This window comes from Protopterus annectens, chromosome 5.part0 (assembly GCF_019279795.1).
Source record: "Protopterus annectens isolate FY-2018-M chromosome 5.part0, PAN1.0, whole genome shotgun sequence".
In the NCBI taxonomy this organism is placed as follows: Eukaryota; Metazoa; Chordata; order Ceratodontiformes; family Protopteridae; genus Protopterus; species Protopterus annectens.
The window spans coordinates 768,413,097-768,441,045 of NC_056735.1; the positions used below are offsets into that span (position 1 = coordinate 768,413,097).

At 41.2% G+C, this 27,949-nt stretch overlaps 1 protein-coding gene across 1 annotated transcript in view; it reads right to left on the reverse strand.

The window, feature by feature from the left end:
- LOC122802816 (protein NPAT) overlaps positions 1–27,949 on the reverse strand; it is a gene marked incomplete in the record, with an annotated part of 1,438,521 nt that overhangs the window by 338,163 nt on the left and 1,072,409 nt on the right. Inside the window, 1 exon segment of the mRNA XM_044072621.1 lies at positions 21,956–22,037. Within this exon segment, the coding sequence (XP_043928556.1) occupies positions 21,956–22,037 (82 nt within the window).

The window sequence follows — 27,949 nt, forward strand, 5'->3', positions numbered from 1 at the left end:
AATAATTACCACATTCTGTCTGAAGACATTTTCTTATATATTTTTCTCTGTGTAAATTATCAGAACAGTTTTAGCTCGATCACTCAGCTATACGCTAGTTCTTTCACATATCTGTTAACCAGATATAAATAAAGTGAATACAGTTACAGTTAATGTATTTATTTTAAAATGTATTATTCAAATAGATTATCAGAATATATGTTAAAGAACTGGATTACAACTGAACAATAGTCTTGACACTGTTGCCCCGATAACAGAAAAGTACCAAAAAATGATAAGCTGGCAATATTTCACTAGGGAATGGATGGCAAACTGATAACAGGTTCATAGTTACTAAGTATCTCCGCCAAAGGAGGACATTCTCAGGAATGCAGCATCCATGATCCACCCCTTTAAAAGTACAACACAGACAGTGCAGTATCAGTAATCCATCTACATACTGTGGGAATAGAACCTACAGCCTTCTGCAGCAAAAACAAGTATACAAACTGTTGTGCAACTAACACAAGCAGACTTTGCCTAAGCAGCACTAAACTTCTATTTTCCTGAAGAACTATGCAGCACAACAAATCAGGAAAAAGCCAAAATGTATTTGGGGAGGAACAAAGGCCCAAAACCAGGGACATATTTGAAACATTGCTTATATAATCCTAGAAAGCTGCTAGAATAAAATGTTGTGTTACCATGTGCTTCATGAAAGACAGGAAGACTGAAACTTAAATGGCTGTCATTATTTAGTGGATTTTGTTCTCACTGATTTGCCAGAAATCCACAAATTTTATTTTACATTTATTTACTGGGAAAGTCTGACTTGGAACAAAGTCAATTTTCAGCAGAGGCCTGGGTTGAAATGCTCCAGACACATCTTTGTATCATGGGAGGAAACTGGAGCACCCAGAGGAAACCCACACAAATGCCGAGAGGACGGCCTCTATATGCAGCACTATCACACACACACACACACACACACACACACACACACACACACACACACACACACACACACACACACACACACACACCCTCTATATGCAGCAATATCACTAAAATCCAGCAATAACCGCTATATGCAGCAGTATCACTAAACTCCAGCTATGACCGCTTTATGCAGCAATATCACTTTTGCTCATATTATATTTTTACTGTTGCCTACCCACAACAAGACTTTGTTACATCTCTTTTTGTCTCCTTTTTCATACAGCTCTAGCTCTACTTCACTCGTGTCTGCCCACCCACTTCCCAAGTGAAGAACTTTTGAAAATGATCCTGCAAACAACTGAAAGCAAAAGGAGTCACTACTGGGGCTTGTACTCTCTGAAACAGCCTTCTCTCAAAGCTCTACTTCACTTGTGGCTGCTCCCCTTCCTCCCAAGTGAAGAATTTCTGAAAATTATCCTGCAAACAACTGAAGGCAAAAGGACTTACTACTGGTACTTTTACTCTGAAATATTTTTATATAGGTGTATTCCCTGTTAACTGCTTTCTGCATTAGTTGTTAGTGGTTTTACTTAATTTTATTATATTGACATGGCGTGCACACTTGCAAAGCCCCCCCCCTTCTTCCTGCCATTGCAATGAACTGCCATTAGCTGGCAGCAGACCACCACCAAACAACTGAATCTTAGCCCAGTTAAGCAGCTCATCTTGTAAGGAGGACAGTGCTCTATAGTTATTTAAATTCTCCAATATTTCTGTCTTCTGTAAAGTCACGCAAGTCTCTTCACAGCAGTTATTTTTCCATTCACTGTGAATAAATAGTAGACGCACAGTAACTGGCATAATCCCTGCCATTAAAGTACAACACTGCTTATCTTCATTACTTAGTCAGACTCCTGATACTTTTTTTTTCAGCTCTTACCTCCTAGGTAGGGCTCTGCCTGCTTTGCTCGGGCTCGTTCCACTCCCCTACTCTACCCCTATTCCCACCCACCTCTAGCTCATTTCTTTTATACCTAACCTTAGCACACTCACACTCAACCCCCATCCCTCAGCCAATCACACAAAAAAACACCACCCCTCCCCCTCCTTTGCTGTCATATTACACAATCTATACATAGTACCTCCTCACTCACAAAGTTGCTACAATCCATCCTACGTATATACTATCAGGACCCCTACACATTCCACAGGGTTCTCTCTATACAGTCCTACCATGTCTAACAAATCAAACATGTACTCCCATCAAATAATTCTAACACTCGCACTCACCATCACAGCCCATCTAACCTCACCCTACTTGAACATTACAATACCCAACATAAGTCACCCCACCTCAACCTCACTTCCAACATTCATTAACTACCCCTTACTCATCTTACCCTCATTCTTTAACCACACCACCTATGACTTACACCCCTACAACTCCTCCATTATCAAAGCAAATCTAGGGTATCCCTACAATGTGACTTAGCCTTCTCCAAATACCTATAAACCATTATAAACACTGCCTCTCACTTGCTATGCAGTGGCGATATTCAACCCCAACCCAGGTCCAATAACACGTCCAACAAATCACCAGAATCAGCCTAGAACCAATACTAGCCTACTTAAGAGAAAATCTGACATTCTAATAATAAATCAAAACATAAGAAGCATCCTTAACAAAACCACGGAGCTCCATGCAACCATAGCGTTATACTTTCCTGACATCTTTCTCACAGAAACATGGTTTAAACCACACATTAAAAAGGAAAAGTACTTCTCCCTGGTTATAGCCTACTAAGAAAAGACCATACAGCTAAAAGAGGAGGTGGAGTCGCTCTCCTATATCAGAACAACATCAATGTTTAACTATTTAACAAAGAAATCCCTGTATTTAATAATGTAGAGATCCGACTTGCTAAGGTACGACTAAATACACAAAAACAGCTAAATATCTTAGGATCATATATCCCTCGAGGAGATATCAAAACCCTAGAATCTCTTCTCCAATGGACATCAGAAACTCTCCCCCATACTAGGCAATTTCAATATTGATTGGACCTCACTTAAATCACTCCACCCCTCAAATCATATTAACCTTTATGGATTCTCATAGCTTATACAAACCCCTACTGGGTACAGAAAACCTCAAAAAAAAAAGAATCAGTACTAGACTGGATTCTCACTAATCGCCCATCTTTTACTCATAGCTTCGCTACACTACCTGACACTAAGGGACCAGCTTCCAATCTTCTCCATCAGAGAACTAACTAAACTCACTAGAACTAGCTCACAAACATCATATACACTAAAACTTCAGGGCTGACGACCTTAATACAGCCCTTAAGCTCTCTAAATGGTCCCCTCTTTTAACACTTCTTTTAGATGAAGCAGTGGAGTATTTCAACACTATCTTTTAGGCCTTCTCAGCCAACTTGCACCACCAAGACAGATCTGCACTAAAACCATTTATGCCCCAAGGCTTACCAAGAGCACTAGACAACTTATGAAACAAAGATACAAAGCATGGGACACTTGGCACAAAAACAAAACTACTCCTAATAGGCAAACATTCTTACAACTGAGAAACACCGTAAAAAAACAAATCAGACTACGCAATCAAAAATCATACAGTGAAATTCAAACTAAACATACCAACCCCCAAAAGTTCTGTGCTGCTATAAATACTATTCTCCAACCAGGTAGATCAACTCCTCATCCAAACATAAACACCACCTCTATAAACACAGTCACCAATTCAAGGAGTTCTTTACCAACTCTATATTAAAAGCCGTCAACAGACCCACACTCCTCAACCCCCATTATACTATATAACCCATCAAATAACGCTAACTCCTTCACCCTTCAACCTGTATCAACTTACACCATCTATAGACACCTAACCAAACTTAAACCCACCACTTTAGCAGTAGACAAACTACCTGGCAAATTCCTACATATAGCCACCAATGCCATTTCCTACCCAGTTTCTATAATATTTAACAGATCAATCTCAGAACAAAAGGTGCCACTTCTCTGGAAAATCTCTTACATTATACCAATACACACAAGGGGCAACTCCACTTACCTAACAAACTACCGCCGTATAGCTATACTTGTTCCACTGGCTAAAATACTGGAAAAATGTATCCACACCCAGGTCTTAACATATCTCTTCTTCAACAATCTTCTCGCCGAAACTCAACACGGATTCCGCCCCAACCATAGCACAACCACTGCACTCATCCATTTTAGTAACCTAGTAAATATGCAATGTAACAATGGCCAACTAGTGTCTGAAGTTCTCCTTGACTTATCAAAGGCGTTTGATACAGTCTCCCATACAAAACTAATAACATCACTCTCAGAATTAAAATTAACTACCCTCACTCTATTATGGTTTCAAGACTCTCTCCCAACACCAACAAGCTGTTCAGTGGAAAAATTCCCTTCTACCCTACTTCCTGTAAAACTAGGTGTACCCCCCAGGATCAATCCTAGGACACCTACTTTTCACTATATTTACAAATAATTTTCACAAAGCCGCCCCTCTAGCAAACCTGGTTCAATACACCAATGACTCCACCTTAATCTGCTCTGCCCCCACCTGGCAAAAACTTCAAATCAAGTCCCAAGCAGCCTTTACCATCCATCAAAACCTGGCTAACAAACTCCCAGTTAATACTAAATACTAAAAAAAAACAACTTATGCTCTTTCATCCTTCCAAAGCAGCAGCACCTACTCCCCCGTTCTCTGGTCAGATAATACCCCTATCTCCCTCGTCACACAAATCAAATTACTAGGGGTCATTATTGACAATAATATGAAATTTGACAAACACATAGCTCATACAATAACCAAAATCAACAAAAAAAATAGGTATTCTTTACAGATGTAAAAACTTATTAACCAGCAACAGTGAAGTTACCCTAGCTCTCACCCATCTTCTCTACCTTACTGTATGCTTTTTCCCTGTCCTAATTAATCTAAACAAAAGTGATTTAAACAAGGTATCAGTATGCTACAACAAAATAGCAAAATTCGCCACAAACTCCTCCTACTGCACCCACCACTGTCAGGCCCTAAAACAGTTTTCCTGGCTGGAACTCCATAATACCTTAGCTACTTGGCTCTAAACCAGCTTCCTCTAGCTCATCAAATACTGTACCAACCTGACAACCCTCCAGCCTTACAACACCTGATCACCCTCTCCTCCAATAACCGAGAACTTAGATGCACTAGCAAGGCACTAATCGCAAGCTGCAAAAGCCATTACACTTCTGGTGACTTCCTGCATTCTAGCAACATTGCCAAGACTTGGAACTCCCTACCACTACAAATTAGGTTACAAACTAACAAAATCATCTTCAAAAAACAGTTCATTTCCCACCTAAACAACTCCTGGACATGCAACTGCCTAGTACCTGGCTGACATATTCAAACTCCTTTCCCCTACCCACCATCCAACCTCCTCTTTAAAACTCCACAGATGCACATGTTACTTACCAACTCACTGCCGCCTACTCCCCACTGTCCCATCTATACCCACCAACTCTTCATAAGACTAAGTTGAAAAGCTTTCCCTTAAAATGTCAATGCACCTCATATGAACTTGTCTATATTCTCCTCCTTTTTCAGTTTTCCCTTTCTTGTCTTATCTTCAGTACATCTTCAAGATTATCTGTATTAAACATACTGTATGAACAAGCATCATATGTTACTACCGGCTATACATTTAATTGCATGTCTAAACCACTACGCTTATGTAAATATCTTATATGTTATTATCTGCTATATTTTTATAAGTGAATGTGTAAATCACAATGTTCATGTAAATGTCTTAAGTATAGTATGTTAGCAATTGTTCTGGAGCTTTTCTCCCCGGGCCTCCTCTGAAAATGAACAGCACTGTCCTGTTGGACCTCCCTGGTAAACAAATGTAAAATAAATAAATAAACAAACACAAATACACACACACAAACAAGTGGTTCCATACATATTTTATATGTGGTTACTTACGATGTATGTATAAAAGTGTGTGTGTGTACATGTATGTATGTACACACACATGCGCGCGCGCACACACACAAACACGATCCAGATTTCAGTAACTTTTCTACAGCAGTACCAAAACGAAAAATGTTTTAATAAGTACATCTGTAACAGGCAGTTTAGGTATTTTAGTGGACAAGTTTGATAGGAAATCCTGATTAAAATAGGAGTTAGTGGAGTCAGCAAAGTTAATTTCTAAATGGTTGTAGTTTAACTTATCTATTAGACAAATACATAACCTAAAGTGCTCTCGAATACAGATGTTTCACTTATTAAAAATGAGAAAAAAAACGCTAAGTCTTTTAGACAAGTTATGCAATACAATACCAATGAAGCATCACAAAAATAATACTAGTGGATATAAATTTCAAACTCACAGACAGCAAATCCAAAACTGTTATCATCTAGACTGCACATTAAAGATAGAGATTAAAGGTGGTAAGAGTCTTAAGCAATTTTTACAACATAAACCAGCTAGCTTTACAGTTAAATTTTGGACAATGGTACCTAAAGGGTTAATTGTGCATGGGGACTGGAAATATTTACTTAATGAATTTTTGTTTTAATGTATTGGGGGGGGGGGGGTTAAATTCTCTGTCTTATTTGATGTTTTGATTTGCTGTTTTTCCCTTCGAAGGTCTTTATTTATGTGGTTTTAATAAAGTTTTGTTTTTCCAAGTTGTCACTGTATATATATTTTTTGTGGTCGCGATGACAGATTAATTCCTGAAATACATAGATACTGCCAGTGTAATTCAGATAAACAGTCGAATACCTGTGTACTAGAAGTATTCATTAACTCTTATTCCAAAATGGGACAAGAATCCAACTGAATGATCGAAGGATTTAATTTTAAAAGTAAATTATAACATGTCTGTGTAAACATGCAACAAAAGAATAAAACCTCATTTGATATCTGTAATGTAGGTTCATAGGATGACACTAGGCTATTGGCACAGAGGCCCTTATAAGCCTAGCCAAGAATTTCACCCATGTTCCCTCAAAGTCAGCACCTGTTTCTCCTGTCCCGCAGGGACACAGGTGGGATTCCCAGGGGTGTATTTTCTGTTTCCCATCCAGTCGTCCAGGTTCCTCTTAAAGAGGGCTAGAGAGGTACTCTGCTTTACATCAAGAGGGAGTCTATTCCACAGATGGGGGAGTCTTTAGGACACAAATCTATCCCGCCAACAAGTTCTGTTAATGTCACAGACCAGGTTAAGGCCTTGCATGTGTGACTGGAGTTTGTCTTAGGGATATGCAACAACTCCATCAAGGCTGGGTCTGAAATGGCCTTGTATACCAAACACAGGTCATCTCTGAGCAGTCTGTATGACACCGAGTAGAGGGATAGGGCTTTTAGCCTATCTGTACAGGATAAGTGTTTGAGACCCTGGATTTTCCTGGTCAGGAACCTCTGTAGTCTCTCCAACTACTGCATGTGCTTGGCAAGGTACATGCCGAAGGGGCATTGTACTTGACAATGGGTCTGATAAAGGCGGAGTACAGGGATGTTATGACCTCCTTGTTCCTGGATGAAACACCCTTATTTATGAGGTGGGCCATGTAGAAAGCCTTCCGTACAATGGAGGCAATGTGGTGGTCAAAAGTCAGGCTATCAACCTTTGTGCCCAAGTCCCTCATGACTGAGTGCATGCTTAGTACATTCTTATTAATGTCATAATTAGTGGGGATGACATTTACCTCAAAGGGAATAAGGAAGCATTTCTTGGCATTTAGTTTGAGGCCATGCTTCTGGCACCAGTTATTAGTTTGGGTAAGGCCCTCTTGGAGGATGCTCACATCACTAAAGGAATTTAAGACAGCACCCAGTTTGCAGTCATCTGCAAACTTGGTCAGCCACAGACCACTGGTTTTGGCTTGCACCTCAGAGAAGTACATCCCAAACAGTAGAGGCCCCAAGACTGATCCTTGGGGTACACCACTTGTTACGGGTCTACTAGAGGTGGCTTCCCTACTTTGACTGAGTGGGTTCTATCAGTGAGCCAGTTAGCTACCCATCTGGTAACATATGGGTTGATGCCTAGCTGGGAGAGTTTATCTATTATGCCCGAGTGAGGAATACTGTCAAAGGTTTTGGCTAGGTCCAGGTAGGTGGTGTACACAGTCTTCCCCTTGTCCATGGCTTTGGTGACTGTTTTGAAGAAGTCGACCAAGTTTAACAGGCATGATCTCCCTCTAACAAAACCAAACTGTGTGGGGTCAAGCGTTTGGAGGTTGTCAATGTCCTTGTTTACAAAGTCCATGATAATGTATTCCATGGCCTGGCAGATCAGGGCTAGGTAGGCTAATGGGCCTATAATTGTCTGGGTCAGTGGTTGCTCCACCTTTGTGTGGAGGGATGACAGTACCTGTCCTCCATTCAGTTGGGATGAAGCCGGTGCTCAAGCTTTAGTTGAATAGTGTGTCTAATGGAGCTGAGAGCTCATGCCTGAGTTTATGTACGATACAGCCAGGGATGTTATCGGGTCCCAAAAATTTACACTCCTGTCAAGTACTTAACCAGGACCTTGTCAACTACAGCATAGTGCATTACTAGGCCAACTCAGCTCAATGTATGAAGGTCAGAGTTCATTATGAATATGCAGGTACTAATAAAAGAACTGGTACTAAGTCTTGACACAGAAAAAAGCTTCTGATACATTAAATTGGGAACACTTGATACATAATTCAAGAAAAAAATGTAAAAGCAGCAAACCAAAGACCAGGAAGGAAATTCAAGAAAACCTTGATTATCCTGATATATTTCTATGTAGAAATGAGTAGGTAGGAAATATTCTCCCTTACTGGTGTGATTACAGAACACCGGCAGATGAACACGATGATTAAGAGTCGTCTCTGTTGCTATCTTAGGAAGACAGGAGGAATTTGTTCTTATTGATACTCTTACTGTTGGGAGTAAAAGATAGGGCTTGTAATTCCAATATTGTTTTAGATGAGGTGATTTATTTATTTATTTTATTTATCTGAAGTTTGTTTGCCAGGATGATCCATTGGGCCAAGTGAACCCATTTTCAATGGAGTCCTGGGGAGAAAAGCTCCATAGGTACAATATCAAGTAACAATATAGAAGAGTAATACAATAGCATAATGTCAGGAAAAGAATAAAAATAAAATAAAGTAAAAAGAAATGCAATACAATACAATACAATAATGCAATAAAATAAAGTAAAATACAAAACAATATTGTAATAGTATGTAAGATTGAATAGAAGAGTATATATAAGCATGTGAGAATGTTAATACAGCAGGAATGTGAAGCTTAGTGACAATTCATGTCAATTTAATTTTTTTTTTTTTTAGGAGCGTTAAAGGAAGGAAATAGTTAGAAGTAAATGCAGAAGAATATAGACTTAAGAGATTATTTACGCTGTGTGTATTCCCACAGGGATGTGATTATAGACTGGGGAGGTAAGGTGGTAGCTGGGGATGTTATGTAGGATGGTACATGAGCATTCCCAGTGAGAAGATAAGTATGGGTGATAAGGAAGTAGCTGGGATGTTATGTAGGATGGGAACATGAGCATTTCCAGAGAGATGATAAATGTGTGTGTAGTAGAGTTTTGAAGATGGGAAGGTTGCTGGTGCTGCGGATATGAGGTGGGAGTGAGTTCCAGAGACGGGCAAGGGAAAATGAGAGTAAGAGTTTGCTTGCTGGGTGGGCAGGTTTGTGGAGTTCAATTAGGTTCTGAGTGTTGGTTCTAAGGGGTCTGTTAGGTTGGTGTATGGTGAAGGTTGAGGTGAGTGAGGGACAGAGTGAGGGCTTGAAAATGAGCTTATGAGCATGAGTTAGTTGAGTGTAGGTAAGGTAGTTAGGGAGCTCTAGCCAGTTTAGTTTATGTAGGGCAGTACAGTGATGGGAGGAGGATCTGTGGCCAGTGGTGAATTTAGCAATTTTGTTGTAACAGGAGGAGAGTTTAGTTTTGGTAGAAGATTTTAGGTTGGTTAGAAGTGGGGCCCCATATAGGAGGGAAGAGATTAGATATGTGGTAGAGAGGAGGAGTCTAGTGGATGGAGAGAGGAAGCGAATATGGCGATAGAACATACCAAGTTTTTGGTGTGTTTTTTTAATGTTTGTTTGTATGAGGGAATCAAAACTAAACTGATTGTCAATGAGAGCACCTAACAGTTTAGCAGAGGAAACGACTTCTATGGATGTGTTGTTGTGACTGGTTATAAGGAAAGAGTTTATGTCGATAGTTATGTTTTTGGATGGGGTGAATATCATGAGTTTGGTTTTTGATGGATTTAGAGCTAGGTGGTTTTCATGCATCCATTTTTCAGTTGTTGAGAAGGCATCCTGAGTTAGTTTTAAAAGGGAGGGAATTGAATTAGCAGTACAGATAATTGTAGAGTCATCTGCATATTGGACTATTTTAGCATTTGGGATATTGTGGTGGAAGTCGTTAATGAAGATGTTGAACAGTAGGGGCCCTAATATGGAACCTTGGGGTACTCCAGTGACTGTGTTGAGGAATGAGGAGGTAGTTTTCTTCCATTTAACTGACTGTTGACTATTGGCAAGGTAACTTGTAAACCAGTTGATACAGGAGGATGAAAGATGTAGGTTGGAGAGTTTGGTCAGGAGTAGGGAGTGGGAGATGGTATCAAATGCCTTAGATAGGTCTAGGAGGAGGGTGGAGACAATTTGGTTAAAATCTCTAGCTTTATTTACAGTTTCGAGGAAGGAGAGTAGTGCAGTAGTGGTGCTATGACCGGGTCTGAAACCATGTTGTATTGGGGTTAGTAGGTGACTATTGATGAGGTATGGTAGCAGTTGTATGTGAATGCATTTTTCCAGGAGTTTGGAGATGGGAGATAAGATGGCTATGGGCCTAAAGTTAGAGATGTTATTATTGTTACCTCCTTTGTGGAGGGGAATAATGTAGGCTTTTTTCCAAATTTGGGGTACATAACCTTCTTGGATTGACCTATTTATAAGTATACAAATAGGGAGCGCGATGGCATCAGCAGCTGTTTTTAGGAAGGAAGGAAGGGATGTTATCAGGGGCATTCGAGCAAGGTTTTAATTTGAGGAGGAGTTTTTTTATGGTAGATACAGGTATGGGTTTGAGAGAGAGAGGGGTGTGGGAGGAGGAGGAATCTGAGGAGGAAAGTGTGGTGGGAATTTCTGGTTGGTGAGAGGAGTTGTTTGTGAATGATGATGTTAATTTAGATATGGAGTCAATGAAGAAGCTGTTAAATTGGGAGGCTAGGACAGTATCAGAAATATTGTGATCAGGGTGTGGGTTTTCTTTTTTGCCTGGGTTGAACAGGGAGGAGATGCTGTCCCAGAATTTTTTGGGGTTGGTCTTGTGATTGTTTTGGAGGGTAATACAGTAGGATTTGCGGTCAGAAGTGATAAGTTTCTTAACTTTATTGCGGAGTATTTTGTATTCATTTAGGGTGGCTGGGGTCTTGTATTTATAGTGGATTTTCAAGGCTTTGTCACGGAGGCGCATGATAGCGAAGGTATTTTTGGTTAGCCATGGGATAGTATTGCTTTTGATTCTTTTTGTTTTTAGGGGTGCCAGGGTGTCTAGAAGGTTCAGAAATGATGTGTTAAAGTAGGAGACAGCTTCATCTAAGGGAAGTGTATTTAGGGGATTCCAGTGAAATGTTTTAAGTATGTCTGAGAAGGTGTTGGGGTTAAAGTTTTTTTAAGGAGCGCACAGGGATGGTGGTATGTGGTAATAGTAGGGATGGAGAGTGACGGTGGGCAAAAGTAGGAAAATGGTCACTGAAGGAGTCAGGGAGTGTACCGCTACTGAAGATAAGGTGTGGGTGTGATACCATAATCCAGTCTAGGGTGCTTCCAGAGGAATGGTCCTTAGATGGTCTGGTTATTGTATCAATTAACTGATGAAAGTTGTAAAGGTTTATATTTAGGGGGTTTGTAGGGCATTGGACAGAGGACCAGTTGATGTTAACGTCACCTAGGATAATGGTTTCATAAGTAATGTTGGTGGAGAGCCAGAAGAGGATGTCCTCAATGATAGGTATGTTATCGCCAGGAGGGATGTAGAGGGAGGCTAAGCAAATTGTTTTATGTTTGTTAAGGTGGAGTAGGGTTAGAAGTATTTCGGCATTAGCAAATTGGGGAACTGATTTTGAAAATGGGGTAACTGAAAAGGATGAGGAGTAGAGTAAAGCAACTCCACCTCCTTTTTTGTGGGTTCTGTCTTTCCTGATGATATTGTAGTTGGGAGGGGTTATTTCTGAATCATTTATGGATGGTTTTAGCCATGTTTCAGAAATTGATAATATGTCAGGATCGTTATGAAGAAGCCAGGCATGGAGGTTAGGGATTTTGTTACATATACTTTGAGCATTTAATGCTGAGAAGGAGATGGCTTTTGTGGATGTTGGTGTATTGGAGGGGAATGTTGAGGGAATACTGTAAGAGGGGCCAGGGTTAGGGTGTATATCACCAGAAAGTAGGGTGATGGTAAGTCGGTGTAGATGAAAATATAGGTAATTTGAGAGTTTAGTGTATAGTTTAAGGTTATATATTTTGTGGAATTATCGCATGTCTGGCTAGGAGTAATATATTTGTTGGTTATAAATAGTTTGAAGGGGAAGAGTAGGGAGGGGTTGCATGAGTATAGGTGAGGGCTTATGGAGGTGGAGGAGTGTATGTGTAGTTGAGGGGTTGAATTAGTTATGTGATAATAGGGGGAGTGGGTAGTAGTGAAGGGTTTGGTGATGTATGTTAGATAGGATAAACTGAGTAATAGTAGTAGATGGGTTACAAGTGAGGAAGGTTTTGTTAGCATTGCTGTAATTGGGGTTGTCATTGGGATGATTGGTGTGAGTGGAGTTTTGTAAGGTTGGGGGTGGAGATGGTAGATGACTGAGAGGTAGTGATTAGGGGGAAGGGAGATAGGGGTTAATTAGAGTGGGTGTGGCTAGTAGAGTTTAAATGTAGATGTAGTGGGGGCGGGTGGGAAATGGGGGAAGGGTAGGGGAGCGGAGTGAGCCCTTAGGGCGAACGGAGCGGGAAGAGCTGGGAGATGAAGACCAGGACAAGGCAAGAGAAACTATCAGTAAGGATAGGTGAAGAGATACAAGGTAAGGATCGTAAGGTAAGTAGTCAGACAGGTTATGGACGGGTGGAGAGACCAAGGAGGAAAGAAATGTAGAATTTACAAAGTGGAGGGATAGAGAAATTAGTTGGAGATGTTATCTCTTTCTAGGTTTTCCTTGCTGAATGTAAGGTTAGAGCTAAGAGATTAGGGTGAAAAAGTTTATGGATGGGAGCAGCCATCTGCTGTCCAAAGTTGGTAATTACAGATATATGGAGCAGCACAGGGACGAAAGGAGGGGGAAATATTTAAGGAGCTAAAGGGGGTTAGGGTCGATGTTGGGCTGCTGGCTATCGCACGCTGGGTCAGAAAATAACATCAAGGAATGGCACAAAAAGACTGAGCAGTAAGGTACATACACTCTTTATAGTATAGGTTCTTGTGGGGAAGCAGGACAGTTTCCCAGTACACCACATGATCCTTGAGGTGGTTCTTTCAGGTAGGGAACCCGGGAGCAGTGTAGGACAGGTTAGATGTCTGGAGTAGCTTGGGCGTATTGAGAGTAAGACTCTTTATAGTATAGGTTCTTGTGGGGAAGCAGGACAGTTTCCCAGTACACCACACGATCCTTGAGGTGGTTCTTTCAGGTAGGGAACCCGGGAGCAGTGTAGGACAGGTTAGATGTCTGGAGTAGCTTGGGCGTATTGAGAGTACGTCTTTATAGTATAGGTTCTTGTGGGGAAGCAGGACAGTTTCCCAAGTACACCACACGATCCTTGAGGCGGTTCTTTCAGGTAGGGAACCCAGGAGCAGTGTAGGACAGGTTAGATGTCTGGAGTAGCTTGGGTGTATTGAGAGTAAGCCACGAGCGGAAGCTAGTCAATAGAAAAACACCTTCCAAGAAAGGAATTTATTTCTGCAGAAGATGCTGGCTCAAAAGTGGCTTTAATTAAAGATACAAACATAACTTTTAGATTCTAAGGAGGAGGAGTAGGATTTTTTAGACAGGTGTAAAAAGGACTACCCTTTTTAAAATTAACTTGCAGGGCATGAGGCTTGGAAGAGAACACTGGAAGCCACTGTGGAGGTTAGAAATGGATGACAACTGCACTTTAATAGTGGAATAATTAGAGCCAGCATAGAACTAATCAGGCATGGGGTACAACTGGAACATAGTCAGGGAAAGGGAGTAAACCTTGTTGATTGGCCTACACACAGAAATGCTTCCATTTAACATCTGCAGTCCTTGCATGTGGATTCTTTTTGAGATGCTGACTGAATGCAAACCACACACAGGGATAGGGCAGGATCTTTGGCCATCAATGGAATTAAAGAAACTACATGTTTAATTTGAGGGTCTGCAAGCCGAAGTGAGATTGTCCAGATGGATGAGAAAGACCTGGTTGGGGATTTAGAGGCCATGACTCTCATTAAGTGAGGCTTCAGCAGGGGGAATCAGGATTACTGAGTCAGAATGGGGCAATGAGTAGGACAGTGGCTTTTCAGAGATTTTCTGCACAAATCTAGTGATTAGAGAAAAAGGAGGGAAAGCATAGATGAGATGGGGCCACTGACAGACAGTACAGTTGTGTACACTTACCATAAATGTATATGTTCGAGTGTATTCACTGTTGCAGTCATCACATTTGGGTCATCTGCCTGCAGGTAGCCCTCAGCCGGCCTGAATACCAGAGTCGTGGATTCCTGCGCTGGATGCTGTCTCTTCTTACATGTCAGGTCATCAGGGGTATAAAACATGCAGCCGACGCCATTACATCAGTTTTTCTTGCCCAAGATGTCAGGTGCCCCCACAATGGAAAGCAATTACATGTTAAGATGCACCTCCATCAAAAAGCAAATACACCAGAAAGCTTAAATACACCAAACAAGAAGGAAAGGTAAAGCCAAGAGAAGTCAGGGGGCTGCAGGGAGGGTAACCAGGACTGCAACAGTGAATACACTCGAACATCTACATTTATGCTGTACACAACTGTACTATGTTCTTCATGTTTTACTGTTGCAGTCATCACATTTGGGTTGATTCCCAAAGCTAAGGAAGGGAGGAGGAAGTTAGAGAGCATTAGGGCCAGCTATTAAGCCCTACAAGACTGCAGTGGCAAAACCAGCTCTGGATTTGGAAATAATAGGCATGTGGTAATGCTTGGTGAAGGTATGTACAGGACTCCATGTAGCAGCTTCTAGGATGACCCTGGTAGGATCTCCCCTGAGAAAGGCTGTAAAGGTAGATGCAGCCCTGGTGGAATGTAATCTTTTCCCCTGTGGAGTAGATTTTCCATGGTGCTTATAGGAGAAATGAATGCAATGGTCTATCCATTTAGAAATGGTTTGTTTTGAAATGGCCTTCCCCTCTACCTCTGCAGCAAAGCCAACTCGCAGCTGTTCAGATTTTCTGAGAGGCTTAGTCCTGTCCAAATAAAATCTAAGTTGTCTGTGCACGTCCAAAGAGTGCAGTATTCGTTCTCCTTTGTTTTGTGGATTTGGGAAAAAGGTGGACAAAATGAATGGACTGATTTAGGGCCAACCTAGACACCACACCTTGGGCATAAAGGAAGGAGTGGTCCTGAGGGAAACCCTGCCTGCATGGAAGTTAATGAAGGGCTCCACTGCCATGAGGGCCTGTAATTCAGACACTCTTCCTGCTGAAGTGATGGCTAGAAGGAAGGCTGTTTTCCAAGAAAGGAATTTCAACTCTGCAGTTGCAGCTGGCTCAAAAGGAGGTAGAGTGAGCTTTTCCAATACAAAGTTAAGGTCCCAGGTTGTAGTAGGGGCTCTCCTGGGAGATCTTAAATTTTTGGCTCCTCTGCGGAATTGCTTTAGCACAGGGTGAGAGAAGAGGGGTGGGTTCAGTATTTTAATGTGCTGAAATAGCAGAGGCATGAATGTTAATTGACGAGAAGGATAGGCCCTTGTGGAGCATTTCTGTTAAGTACAGAAGTATATGAGGTAAGCTGGGCACCGGTGTGCCCATCCCCTGAGTCTATATCCAGGGACAGTATCTTTTCCACTTTTCACCATAGGATTTTCTAGTACTAGGCCTCCTTGCCTCCAGAATGACATCTAGCACCTGCTTACTGAGGAAAGCTACTGGAGAGCTCAAAGAATTAGCCAGGCTGCAAGGTTCAGGGTTTGAAGCTGAGGGTGCAGAATCTGGCCCGCCTGCTGGGACAGCAGGGAAGGGGTCTGAGGCAGGTGCATGGATCCAGCCGTGTCATACTGCACAAGAGGGGGTACCAGTGCTGGCATGGCCAGTCTGGTGCAATCAGTATTGTCCTTGGCTTGTCCTGTTTGATCTTTAGCAGAACCTTCGAGAGGAGAGGCAGAGGGGGAAAGGCATAAACAGAGAGGCTTTCCCAGGTAAAGGACAGGGCATCCACTTTCCAAGCTTGACTGTGGGAAGTCCTTGTACAGAATTTGTCCAATTGGTAGTTCTGAGGGGAGACAAACAGGTCTATCTCTGGAGTCCCCCATATGTTCCTCAAGAGGTTGAATATTTTTGGTTCCGGATTCCATTTGTGTGGGTCCATGAGACTTCTGCTTGGGTCGTCTGCCAGAGAGTTTAGCTTGCCTGGCAGGAATTGAGCCTGTAAGTGCACTTGATAGCTCAAGGCTGTGTTCCACACAGCCATGGTTAGTCTGCAGACAGGGTACGAGTGGGTTCCCCCCTGCTTATGTACCACATAACTGTGGTGTTGTCTGTCTTTACCAATAATTGTCCTGGAAGAATGTGGTCTTTGAAGGCTGTCAGGGAATTCTGTACAGAACAGTGTAAGAAACTTCTCTGTGTGGAAGATTTTCAGTCCATATATTTTGAGTTAATCACTGTATATTAATCAGATCAGACAAAAGTAGTAGAAGTAGCGAACATAAACTCGTCAAGTCAAAAAGTAACAATAGAAAATATATAATTCTACAGCATTACTAAGTATTCGAAAGTAATCCAAGCAAGGCAGGCAGTCTGTATCCAGTCGAAAATCCTTTATTAAGTATACAGACAAGCGATCCAAGTAAAACAAAAATAGAGTAATAATTTCCTCACAAGCTTTCTAAATATATATACTTTTTATCAGGCATGGGAGTGGTTTATTGTGCTGTAAAACAAACGGTTATTGGTACACATGTTAAATTCACATCCCTTCCCCCATCAGTGTGACATTCGAGCTGGTCCTGCCCTACCTAGTAGCTGTCATAATAATATATAGCCCTAATGTACTTAATGGTACATCTTATTTAACCAAATTATTAAGTAGATTATTAAGTCTGAGATTTTATACAAGGCAATATACTACATGGCTGGAAATATATCAACCTTAGTTCATTTTGCGATCAAAAATTATATATAAATATATACATATACATTTTGCATGTAAAACTCAGTTTCTATTTTCATAACCTATTGTTAACAAAGACCGCTTTTGTCCTTCTAGACTTCCTCAGGTCTGTGTACAAGAACCCTAAAAACCTATATAATTAGTTAGTATTGTTATTATCATCATTTTGAATAAAGTGGAAAAAAGAGAACCAGAAAAAAATTAAAATAAAAAAAATAAATGTATGATGATAGAAACAAAATATACACTTAAATTTCAAATGATTTAAAATGGTATTTAAAACCAATTTATAGAAAAAAATAAAAAAAATACAATTAGTCATGTAAACAATGTGGCAATTTTCTAAGTTCCAGTGCACTTTTAATTGAACAGTAGTAGTTTAGTCCAGGCTTTCTAAAAGAGTTCAGCTTTAATTGCCACATGAGTTCATGTTTCTCCAGAATATTCGGGATGTCTCCTTCAAGATCACCCATGTCTATGCGATCCAGGATCTGGAACTTAAAACCTGTGTGTCTTTTATGAAGAGAAAGGTGTTTGGCTAGTGCATTATTTTTACATCCAGAGCGGATTACTGACAGATGACATGAAATCCTTCGCTTGAGTTTATTTACAGTCTTGCCCACATAGAATGCATCACATTCATAGCACTGTGCCCTGTAAATTACTTTTTTAGTGTTAGTCACCCCCTGCACTGGTTTTAATGACGATCTTTAAATAAGGGCAATAAAAACTATCACCTTGCTGTATAAATATACAAAATGTACAATTAGTTTCACATCTTTTAGTACTTTTCTCACATGGTCTAGGTTTAAATTCAACAAAACTTCTAATATTCTTGGCCTTCCTATAAACAAATGATGGGGCTTCACCTAAGATGTTAATCACAAAAGGGTTTCCTGTGACAATGTCCCAGTTTTCTTCAATAATATTTTTGATACTGTGATAATCCAAAGTGTATGTCAGGATGCAGCTATTTTTGTTATTCTCTGTGGGATTACTTAACATTTTTCTACTGGGGAAGTTGAGTGAAGGTGCTTCAGTCCTTTTCACTTCTATAATGGGTTCCAGGATGTTTTAAGTCTACATCCTACAAAAACCAAGTATAATGTAGTGAAATACCAAGGCTATAGATTAGCTCGAATTACCACAGAGATGGAACCATTTTTGAGAAACCTGAACAACTTAGAGAATGATTTTCTAGTGAGAGGCTATGAAAGTCAGATGTTAAAAAACAATTCAGAAATTCCAATGCCTTGGATTAACTTATTCACATCCCCACCAGAGGCAGCAATATCCTAGACCTGGTCATTACCAACATGGGCAACCGGTGTTCCACACCAGTGGTCAATTCCTCATTGGTCAGATATGACCACAAGCTAATCACCCTAGACATCCACATGCCGCCCCCACCCCCAATTAGGGAAACCACCATAAAAAACTTCTCCAAAGTCAACTTCACACTTCTTAAGACAGAAGTGGCAAACTTCATGACACCCATGCAGACGGACAATAGAGGTACGACTGCTGAATCCTACACAAATGCACTTTATAAGCAATTACACGAGTGCATGGATCATGCTATCCTCTAAAAAAGGAAGCCAATCTGGTGGTCCTCTGCCATAAACAAACTCTACAACAGAAGAAAGAAACTGCAGAAAAAAATAAATAAAAAAAAAGAAAGAGTAAAATCCCATGATTGGAGGAACTCCCTGGTCAACCTCAGTAAGAAGTTGAGATCCCTTATAAAATCCCCCAAAGCTAGTTACGAAAACAAAATTGCCACCGACTCTAAAGACAACCACAAAGCATTCTATAGCTATGTCAAGAATCTCAATGGCAACACTCAGATCTGCTCTGAGTTACAGCACAATGGCACTAAATATACAGAACCAACTGATATTGCCAACATCCTGGCAGATAGGTTCAGTGCTAACATTACCCCCCTCTCACCCCCTAGAGGGCCCATCTCTATACTGGAAGAATGCAAAGTTCCTGTAATCACAGCTGCACAAGTAAAAAAAAAAAAAAAAACACTCTCCAAAACCAAGAACACAGCATCCATGGGACCTGACTATATCCCAGGCTGCGTTCTGCATGAACTACAGAATGAACTGGAACCCTACCTAAGTACCATGTTCAATCATAGCCTCACCTCAGGCTTTGTGCCCACTGAATGGCGCACCGCGATGGTTATCCGACTCAACAAAGGGGGAGCCACGACGGACCCCGGGAACTACCACCCCATTAGCCTGACGAGCCTGGTCTGCAAGGCCATGGAACGTATCATCATGGAACTCATAAACAAAGACATTGGTAATCTCCAAATTCTGGACCCTACCCAGTTTGGGTTTGTAAAAGGCAGATCATGTCTCCTAAACCTGACTGACTTCTTTGAAGTAGTCACCAAAGCCACAGATGAGGGTAAGGTGGTTCACACAGCTTATCTAGATCTTGCCAAGGCTTTCGATACCATCCCCCCACTCTGGAATAATAGATAAGCTCACTAAACTAGGTATAAATCCCTATGTCACAAGATGGGTTGCAACTGGCTCATGGACAGAACCCACACTGTGAAAGTAGCAGACTCCAAATCAGACTTCAGACCAGTGACAAGTGGAGTACTACAGGGTTCAGTCCTGGGTCCTCTCCTGTTTGGTATCTACTTCTCTGAAGTACAGGCTAACACAGAAGGTCTTTGGCTAACAAAGTTTGCAGATGACTGCAAACTAGGAGCCATAATCGAAACGTCTAACGATGTGGACATACTACAAAAGGGCTTCACTGAGACAGATGCCTGGTGTCAAAGCCATGGCCTGAAGCTCAATGCCAAAAAATGTATTGTCATCACCTCTGGTAAAAACTCTGTACCCATGAACTACCACATAAGTGGTAGTCTACTTAACGCCGAAAGTGTGATAAGAGACCTTGGGACACAGGTGGACAGTAATCTCTCCTTTGATAATCACATCGCCACAGTGGTCAGGAAATCCTACGTGGCTCACCTCATCACAAAAGGTTTCTCATCCAGAAAAAAGAGGTCATTGTTCCCCTCTACTCATCACTCATTAGACCCACTATAGAGTACAACGCCCCTTTTCGTATGTACCACACAAGACATCTACAACAACTGGAAAGGCCGCAAAAATACCTCACAAAGAGGATTACTGGCCTCAAACAGATACCTTACGCAGACCGACTCAAAAAACTTCAGCTTTACTCCATCACAAATCGCCTACTCAGAGGCGATCTCTGCCTAACATACAAAGCTACGTCAAACCGAGAGCTGGTGGACATGCTCCACTTAAAGAAATCCCAATCCCTCTGAGCTACACGCTCTAGGGACCTAATCACTGTCACCACAATAAACAGAACATGCTGGAGGGATAGATTCCTGTCCCAGAGACTTCCCATACTCTGGAACAGACTATGTCAAACAGAGCTCGTCATTAGCACTCTTCAAGAAAAATCTTGATGATTGGATGTGTAACAGGAAATTCACCCAGTGGATTACTTCTGTGGTTCTGCTTGACAGGGGCACAGGAAAATAATTTTCTTGGGTGGCAAAAGCCAAGGTACCTTTTTGGCTAGGCTTATATAGGCCCAAGGGCTAATAACCTAGTACCTACCTATGAAGTAGTTGGGGTAATACAACAGATCACTGTTCTGTGACTGTTAAAATTCGGTAAAATGTTGTGCCTATGGAAATTCAAAGTGTAAATGAAGTTGTAATGGGGAAAAATGTGGGCAGTGTCCATGGAATTTAAGTTCTTTTTAAATTAGTTCATTTTTAGGAACATAGGTACTTCCTAGATTTCTGACTTTTGAAATTTTATGAAGCATAGAATTACATTTCTGTGGTACTATTTAGCTTTTGTATTTTTGAAACAAATAACCCTGAGACAGGCAGAGCAAGGACATGTTTGGTCATTCACTTGTTGCCACTTGCCTCTATACACAAGGGACACAGATGCTAAACTTGGGGTCAGAGGCCTATTTCCTGTCATGACTAGAAATAGGGAGTTAAAGCAGATATGAAAGGGATATAGTGTTTAACTTTGAGACTTTAAGATATGGTTGGCTAATGAATATGGCCTTGGGAACAATGCTATTTAGGTTACAGAAGTACTGTAGCAGCTTCACGACTGAAATGATTTGGCATTTAGAGATCTGAATACTATGGAATAAAACAAGCTGTAGGGATTGCTTACTAGTGTCAGCTTCCTTACTGATGATCTCCTTTGTTAATGATGGAAAGTGTTTTGATTACTTCTTGTCCACTTTTCATCTTCCATGGGTTTACAGGATGAGTCATAACTTCTTTGTTCATGTTTTGTGACAAAGCCAAGATAACTGATGAGAATACAGGCCCAAACCAGGGATGATTTTTAAATATTACACTGATTTACAGGCGTCAACAACATGCATTTTCTGAACACTGCAAAATAAGACTAAACTCTGCCATTTTTGACTTGACTAACTTGTGTAAAATGTTTTTAGTGCTGGACAGGCAGATGGATGAATAATTAGCATGTTGTAATTCTATCTGGATGAGTAAAGTTAAATCATAATATACACAGAGTGAAACATACCTGAGCGTCTCAGCACTGCCGGCCTACGATATCTTGCTGGGATTGGTAGCTTCCCAGGATGTGCTGCTTGTATTTGAACCACCTGAAGAAAGACAGTAAGCTAGTTAGAACTAAACTGGTCTGAACAGTCCATTTCCATTTCAATAATTACTTCACATTTTGATGGAGAAGAAAATATTTTACTAAGAATAAACACTCTACATGAACTTCACTATTCTGAATAGTAAAGGAAAGATGCACATGACATTAACAGGCATGGTTCCATGGTGTAAAAGGATAAAGCTCTATCTACAACCTAGAATTCCTGGGTTATACCACCTCTAGTGGCCCTGGATGCAAGATAAGCAGAGATGAAGCTGAGAGATACGAATGATGAACTCTGTGTGGGAAAAGCGATGTGCTGGGGCTCATTCCCACATCTCACCTCTGTTGTAAACCACAGATGAGGAAAGGGAGATGCCAGCAGGTATGGAGTGCAAGGAACAGAGAAGGACATCACCAAGAAGATAGTGAGAGCGTCTTATGAATACTCGCTGCATGCCCACAACCAACATATCAATCAGCAGTGTCAGCATTAGAGCATAATCAACTCAAGCTACAAATCACTGCTCTGTCATGAAGCACTTATGGGACTGAATATTCCCTCTCTTCTCTGCTTTCTAGACTGGCTTGAAAAACAAACTTGTCCTCTAGCAAGGGAACTGAGGCCCTCAAGGTAAAGGAAAAACAAAACTGGACACAGGAGACACGGAACTTGGGGAGAAAGGGAACGGGGTGGCAGTGTCACAAGCTAATTTACCACAGAGTAGAAACCAGTTCAAAACTAATTCGCTAACAGGAGGCAAAACAAATAAGCTTTACTGGGTAGACACAGAAGTTAGAGTAATCCACAGTGCTCGACTTGTCAGCTGATAACTTTGAAATTATTATAGGCAGGGAGTATAACATTTCAATACATCTTTCCTACTGTCCTGTCACTCTTGTTTTTTTCCCCTGAAATCTCATATCTCCACTTGCAAGGCATGCACATCTCCCCCACTGATTTTGGTATAAAGGGTACAACTCTTGTACGATTCTTCAGTAAACAACAGCCCTTTGTCATTTTGGATTTGTTCCTTATGGCATCATCAGAAAGTTCATAATTTACATGAACCTACCAAATGTGCTTGTATACTCATCAGGTCATAAATCAGGATCATAACAGAAGCTGCTTTTAACACTTGGGACTATCAAATAATATAGATGGCTGTAAAGAAACACCAATACTTAATTTCAAAGACCCAGCAGTGTGTGTGTGTAGGGGGGGATCTTGGTTCATAGGTTGGTACTAGGCTATCGGCCCTAGGGCCTATACAAGCCTAGCCATAACAATTCCCTGGCTATTTCTTCCCACACTATTTACTTCCCTGGACCCCTGTCTAGCAGGGCGACTGACGTGATCCCTGGGGTGAATTTCCTTTCTCCCATCCAATCGTCAAGGTTCCTTTTGAAGAGGGGCAAAGAGGTACTCTGCTTGACATGTATGGGCAATCTATTCCAGAGTCTGGGGAGTCTCTGGGTCAGGAACCTATCCCTCCAGCATGTTTTGTTTATTGTGATGACAAGGTTTAGATCCTGGAGCGTGTGGCTCTGAGGGATTGGGATTTCTTTAAGTGTAGCATGTCCAACAGTTCTTTGTTTGATATGGCCTTGTATGTTAAACAGAGATCGCCTCTGAGTAGACGATATGCGACAGAGTATAGCTGGAGTCAGGTCAGTGTAGGGCATCTGCTTTAGGCCTGTGATTCTTTTAGTGAGGTATTTCTGCGGCTTTTCCAGTTGTTGCATATGTCTTGAGAGGTACATACCAAACGGGGCGTTGTATTCTACAATGGGTCTAATGAGGGACTTCACCTCCCAACAGATATAAGAGGAGCCTACTGCAAGAACCACAGACAAAGCTCACCCTCAAGCCACAGGCAGGAGATGGAGGTCAAAAACAGAAATGTATGGACCTGGTCAAAGTCTAGGTCTGGCCTGGGTACAAAACCTGTAGAAGCCTTTTACACCTCACACATGGATGCATACCCCTTCTAGGGTGAAATCCAAATGGGTCCTGGGGACCTTAATCCATAATGTGTGATGCAGTGACTCGGAAAGGAGTGTGCATGCCTTGCAAGTGAATAATGTTATCCCACATCTGGTTAGCCATTTGACATTATGCAATGACCAAGTCCTCAAAGTCAACAAGTGGAACAGAATAAATGAATGCCTGGGACTCAGCTGGGAGTCGTGGTGTGTAATACTAGGGCTATCTCCACTCCTGCAAATGAGCGACTTCAGCTTAAAGACGGACAGACAAACCAGCAGTCATGCGTTCAACAGCAAATGTTTGCAGCAAGGACACAAAGGCAGTCTTGAAGCCTAAGATCATCAGGATGGGGAGCCATTTGTTCTTGCGTCTCTTAAAATCAAGTATAGGAAAGTGTATCCCTATGGCTTTGTTTGCAGGTCTCTGTGAATGATGATGGTCAATAACACTTACTAGAGAGGCATTAACCAGTGTGCAGAAAGTTGATCATTGTGGCCAAGCTAGACTTTGCCTGTGTGTACCAGGTTTAGTTCTAGATTCAATCCCTTGGGATTATGTCCTTCTGACTCCTGGAGTGGATCAGAAACCAAGCCCTCCAGATGACAATTGCTTTCTCACCCAATCACTGCTGTTAGTCACTAGATACTTAAGATGACTTTGAAATTCTGTCTCTCATACCAGCAGGCCATACAGTTGAAGAATGAGCACTTTAGGAAGCCATCAATAACTATGTACTGATCCAAGGAAATCAAGTCAAACCTCTCAATGCTCATGACATCGGAAATGGTGTCTGAAGATCTCTCTACTACATTTTAGGCAACAGACACAAAATATGTTCAGTGACTTGCACAGCAGGGGAGAACAGAGATACATAAATAGATCAGCATATTATCTGTAAACATGCAAATACCGTCCTTGGTCAACTTTGGGATAGCATGCTGAAAGAATTGCAACAAAAAGTGGAGTGGTTATTTCATGCGACCAGATGGACTGTAACTGCATTTTCCAAGAATCTTGAAATGTAATCTCAGACTCCCATTGCTCAGGGTGTACAACCCTAACTGTAAATGCCAGAAAGACCTTATTTTAGTGTAAGGGAATACAGCAAATCTAGGGAAAACTTTGTTCTTGAGAACAACCATCAAGCAACACAAATAAACCTGCAAGTAAAAATGACAAAGATCTAGCTGAAAAATCCTAACAGTGTGCAAACAGGATATTTTTTTGTGGAACAAGGATTGTTGATGGGTAAAAAGCACCACTGTACAAGGTCCTCCCTGAGGTACATACCTGACTACCTGTTTTATCCTTCACAGGGCAGCTCTTAGGTGCAAGTCTACACCTGGGTCGAATCCTAAGCAGTATATATAACCTCACAAAAGAGTGGCAGGCACAGTCCACTTAAACAACCACAGAAGGTCAAGCCATGCAGCAGAACTGCACAGAAAGATGCACTACTCCCTGGCTCCATGGTAAAGAAAGATGAAAGCCCATAATATGCAGCATCACAGGTGATGGAGGGGCCAGGTGGGGTAGGATGACTGAGCATCCAATATCAATGTTTATTCTTGGGGGGAGGAGGCAGACTGGCCTACCACATTAGCAATGTCCATCTGTGAGAAGGTGACCTCTTGTAGAAGACAGGACAGGTTCTTGCTGCTAAGTCGTGCATTCATCGTTGAGTCAGGGATAATGGGGGTGGGACCATGCTCATCATTTCCCACCCTGGCAGCAACTGCCAGTATGCTGACTCCCAAAAGGAAGAGGTTAGGAGGGATGAGGCAGGGTTTTCCACAGGGTCAGTAAACTGGCCAGCTCTTTATAGGGACAATCCCATCATTTAAAATATGGATCCAAACTATCTCTGAAAGGAGCAGAGACAATGTTCTTATCAGCAACACTCACTACATTGCATCACCACACAGCCCCCCTTTCCTCTACTGTTTTACTCTAGATGAGTGCAGAGTATGCTGTTCAGTGTGTGTTTATGTTCCCCTTGGGAAACCCACAACAATTTTCATTATATACAAGCTAATTTCCTCCTAAAAGCCCCAACTCTAAAGACCTAAACATTTAAAATGTAATTATTCGTAGAAAGTATTTTTTCTACACGTTATCCTTTACAAATGCAGCAAATTCTGAAATGATTTTGCAACTTGCTGCATGAATAAAAGACAACTTACAGAAAAACATATCCTTGAACTGTTATTTCTTGCACTGTCAAGGAAAGACTCGCTACACGTTTGTTTGTCTTTTCGGCTTTTCCCGGTTAGGGGTCGCCACAGCGGAACTCCGATCCGCTAATGATTGGCAGTCATGCTTATTACAGTTTGCAGCCAACATGCGGTGCCACATTTTTTCCCTTAGTAATGGTCTGGTTAGTTAGTTGCAGATCATGTGCAACTGACAATTTTTCAGAATTAAAAGCTGGTGTGTCTGTCTACCAAAGGTGAGTATGTGCAAATGGACATAAATGTGAGTGTGTGGGAGTGAGTCAGTCTATGTATTTGACTGTCCCACCCGTGTGCTTTGGTCCTTACTGCAAAACTATTCCTGATTTTCCTCATGTTTTTGTCCTGTCCCCAGGAATGATTGCAAACAAGTAAATAATGTCATACATTACAGTTTTATATTTCTGATTGTTCTGTTGCTGTTACTGAAAGGTATCCTCCTTTATCACTGCATGCAGATTATCAGGTGATCTCCCACAGAGAGGAGCAGACACTCCTGTCTTCAAGGTTATTTTTTTTTTCTTTTGTAGGTATTGTTTGTTTTAATACTGGGAGAACACCAAGTTTATCTGTGGATAGTAGTAGAGTGCAAACTGCCCAACAGTGAGTCAGTCTTTTTTTTTTTTTTTATTTACTCATAAGGGAGATCAGGACTGAGGTGGGCGGTTACCTCTTAGTAAGAGCAGCATGGTGATAAAAAATAAAATAATTAGTGTTTGCTCTGTGTGTTGAGTACCACAAGTAAACATATTATCAGGTGATCTGTAGCCATTTCATTAGCTTGTGGAAAGGAACTAATACACCTATCTTTCGGGTATGTGTTTGTCCCTTGCTGACTTTTAATTTTCAGACTTCCTGTTCTACAGAAAATATATGTTAATGCAAATCCTGTTATTTTAACAACTTTCTAAGTATCTAACTGCAGAATCAGAAATCTCTCCATGATCTTCAGGCCACTGTCCATCTGTTTTTTTTAGCTTTAACCCCCTGATTCTTATGAAATAAGGTTGAGAGTTGTTGAATAACAGCAGTTTTGGCAACACACAAGGGCAGATTACCAGGAAGTCTCTAGCCATTTGACTAGAGATATAGATGAGCAGGTGTCCTATCTTGAGGGTAGCTTTTCCCTTTCAGATATTACGTTAATTCAATACTGGCAGGACACTAAACTTATCCGTGGGCAGCGATAACAGTATAAACTGCCCACATCAACACGGCAGTCATCATTTTTTTATTTGTTTATTTTGCCAACATTAATTGGTGTGAGAGAAGTGGCTATGAATAACAGCAGCAAGTTAAAATACATTGTTTGGCACAGAATGTGGACAGATTAACAAAGAGACTCTATCCATTTGGCTAGAAAGACAGATCAGACACTCCTATCATTACAAACAGCTTTTGCCCTCCTGTGGGCAGAGGTAACAGTACCAAATGCTGTAATCATGAAGAAAGAGGTTTTTTTTTAATTTGTTTATTTTGCCAACCTTGATTTGGATAACAGAGCTGTCTATGAATAAAACTATGGGGTGAGGAAGCTGGTTATGAAATAGCAGCAAATTTAAATACATTAGAAAATGGGCGAATTGTACATTAATATTCTGACTAGAGAATGGATGTTCTTCAGCAAGGTGATAATGTATAGGGTAATGACCACTGAAAAACAAGTCTTCTGCTTCATGGATGACAGCATAT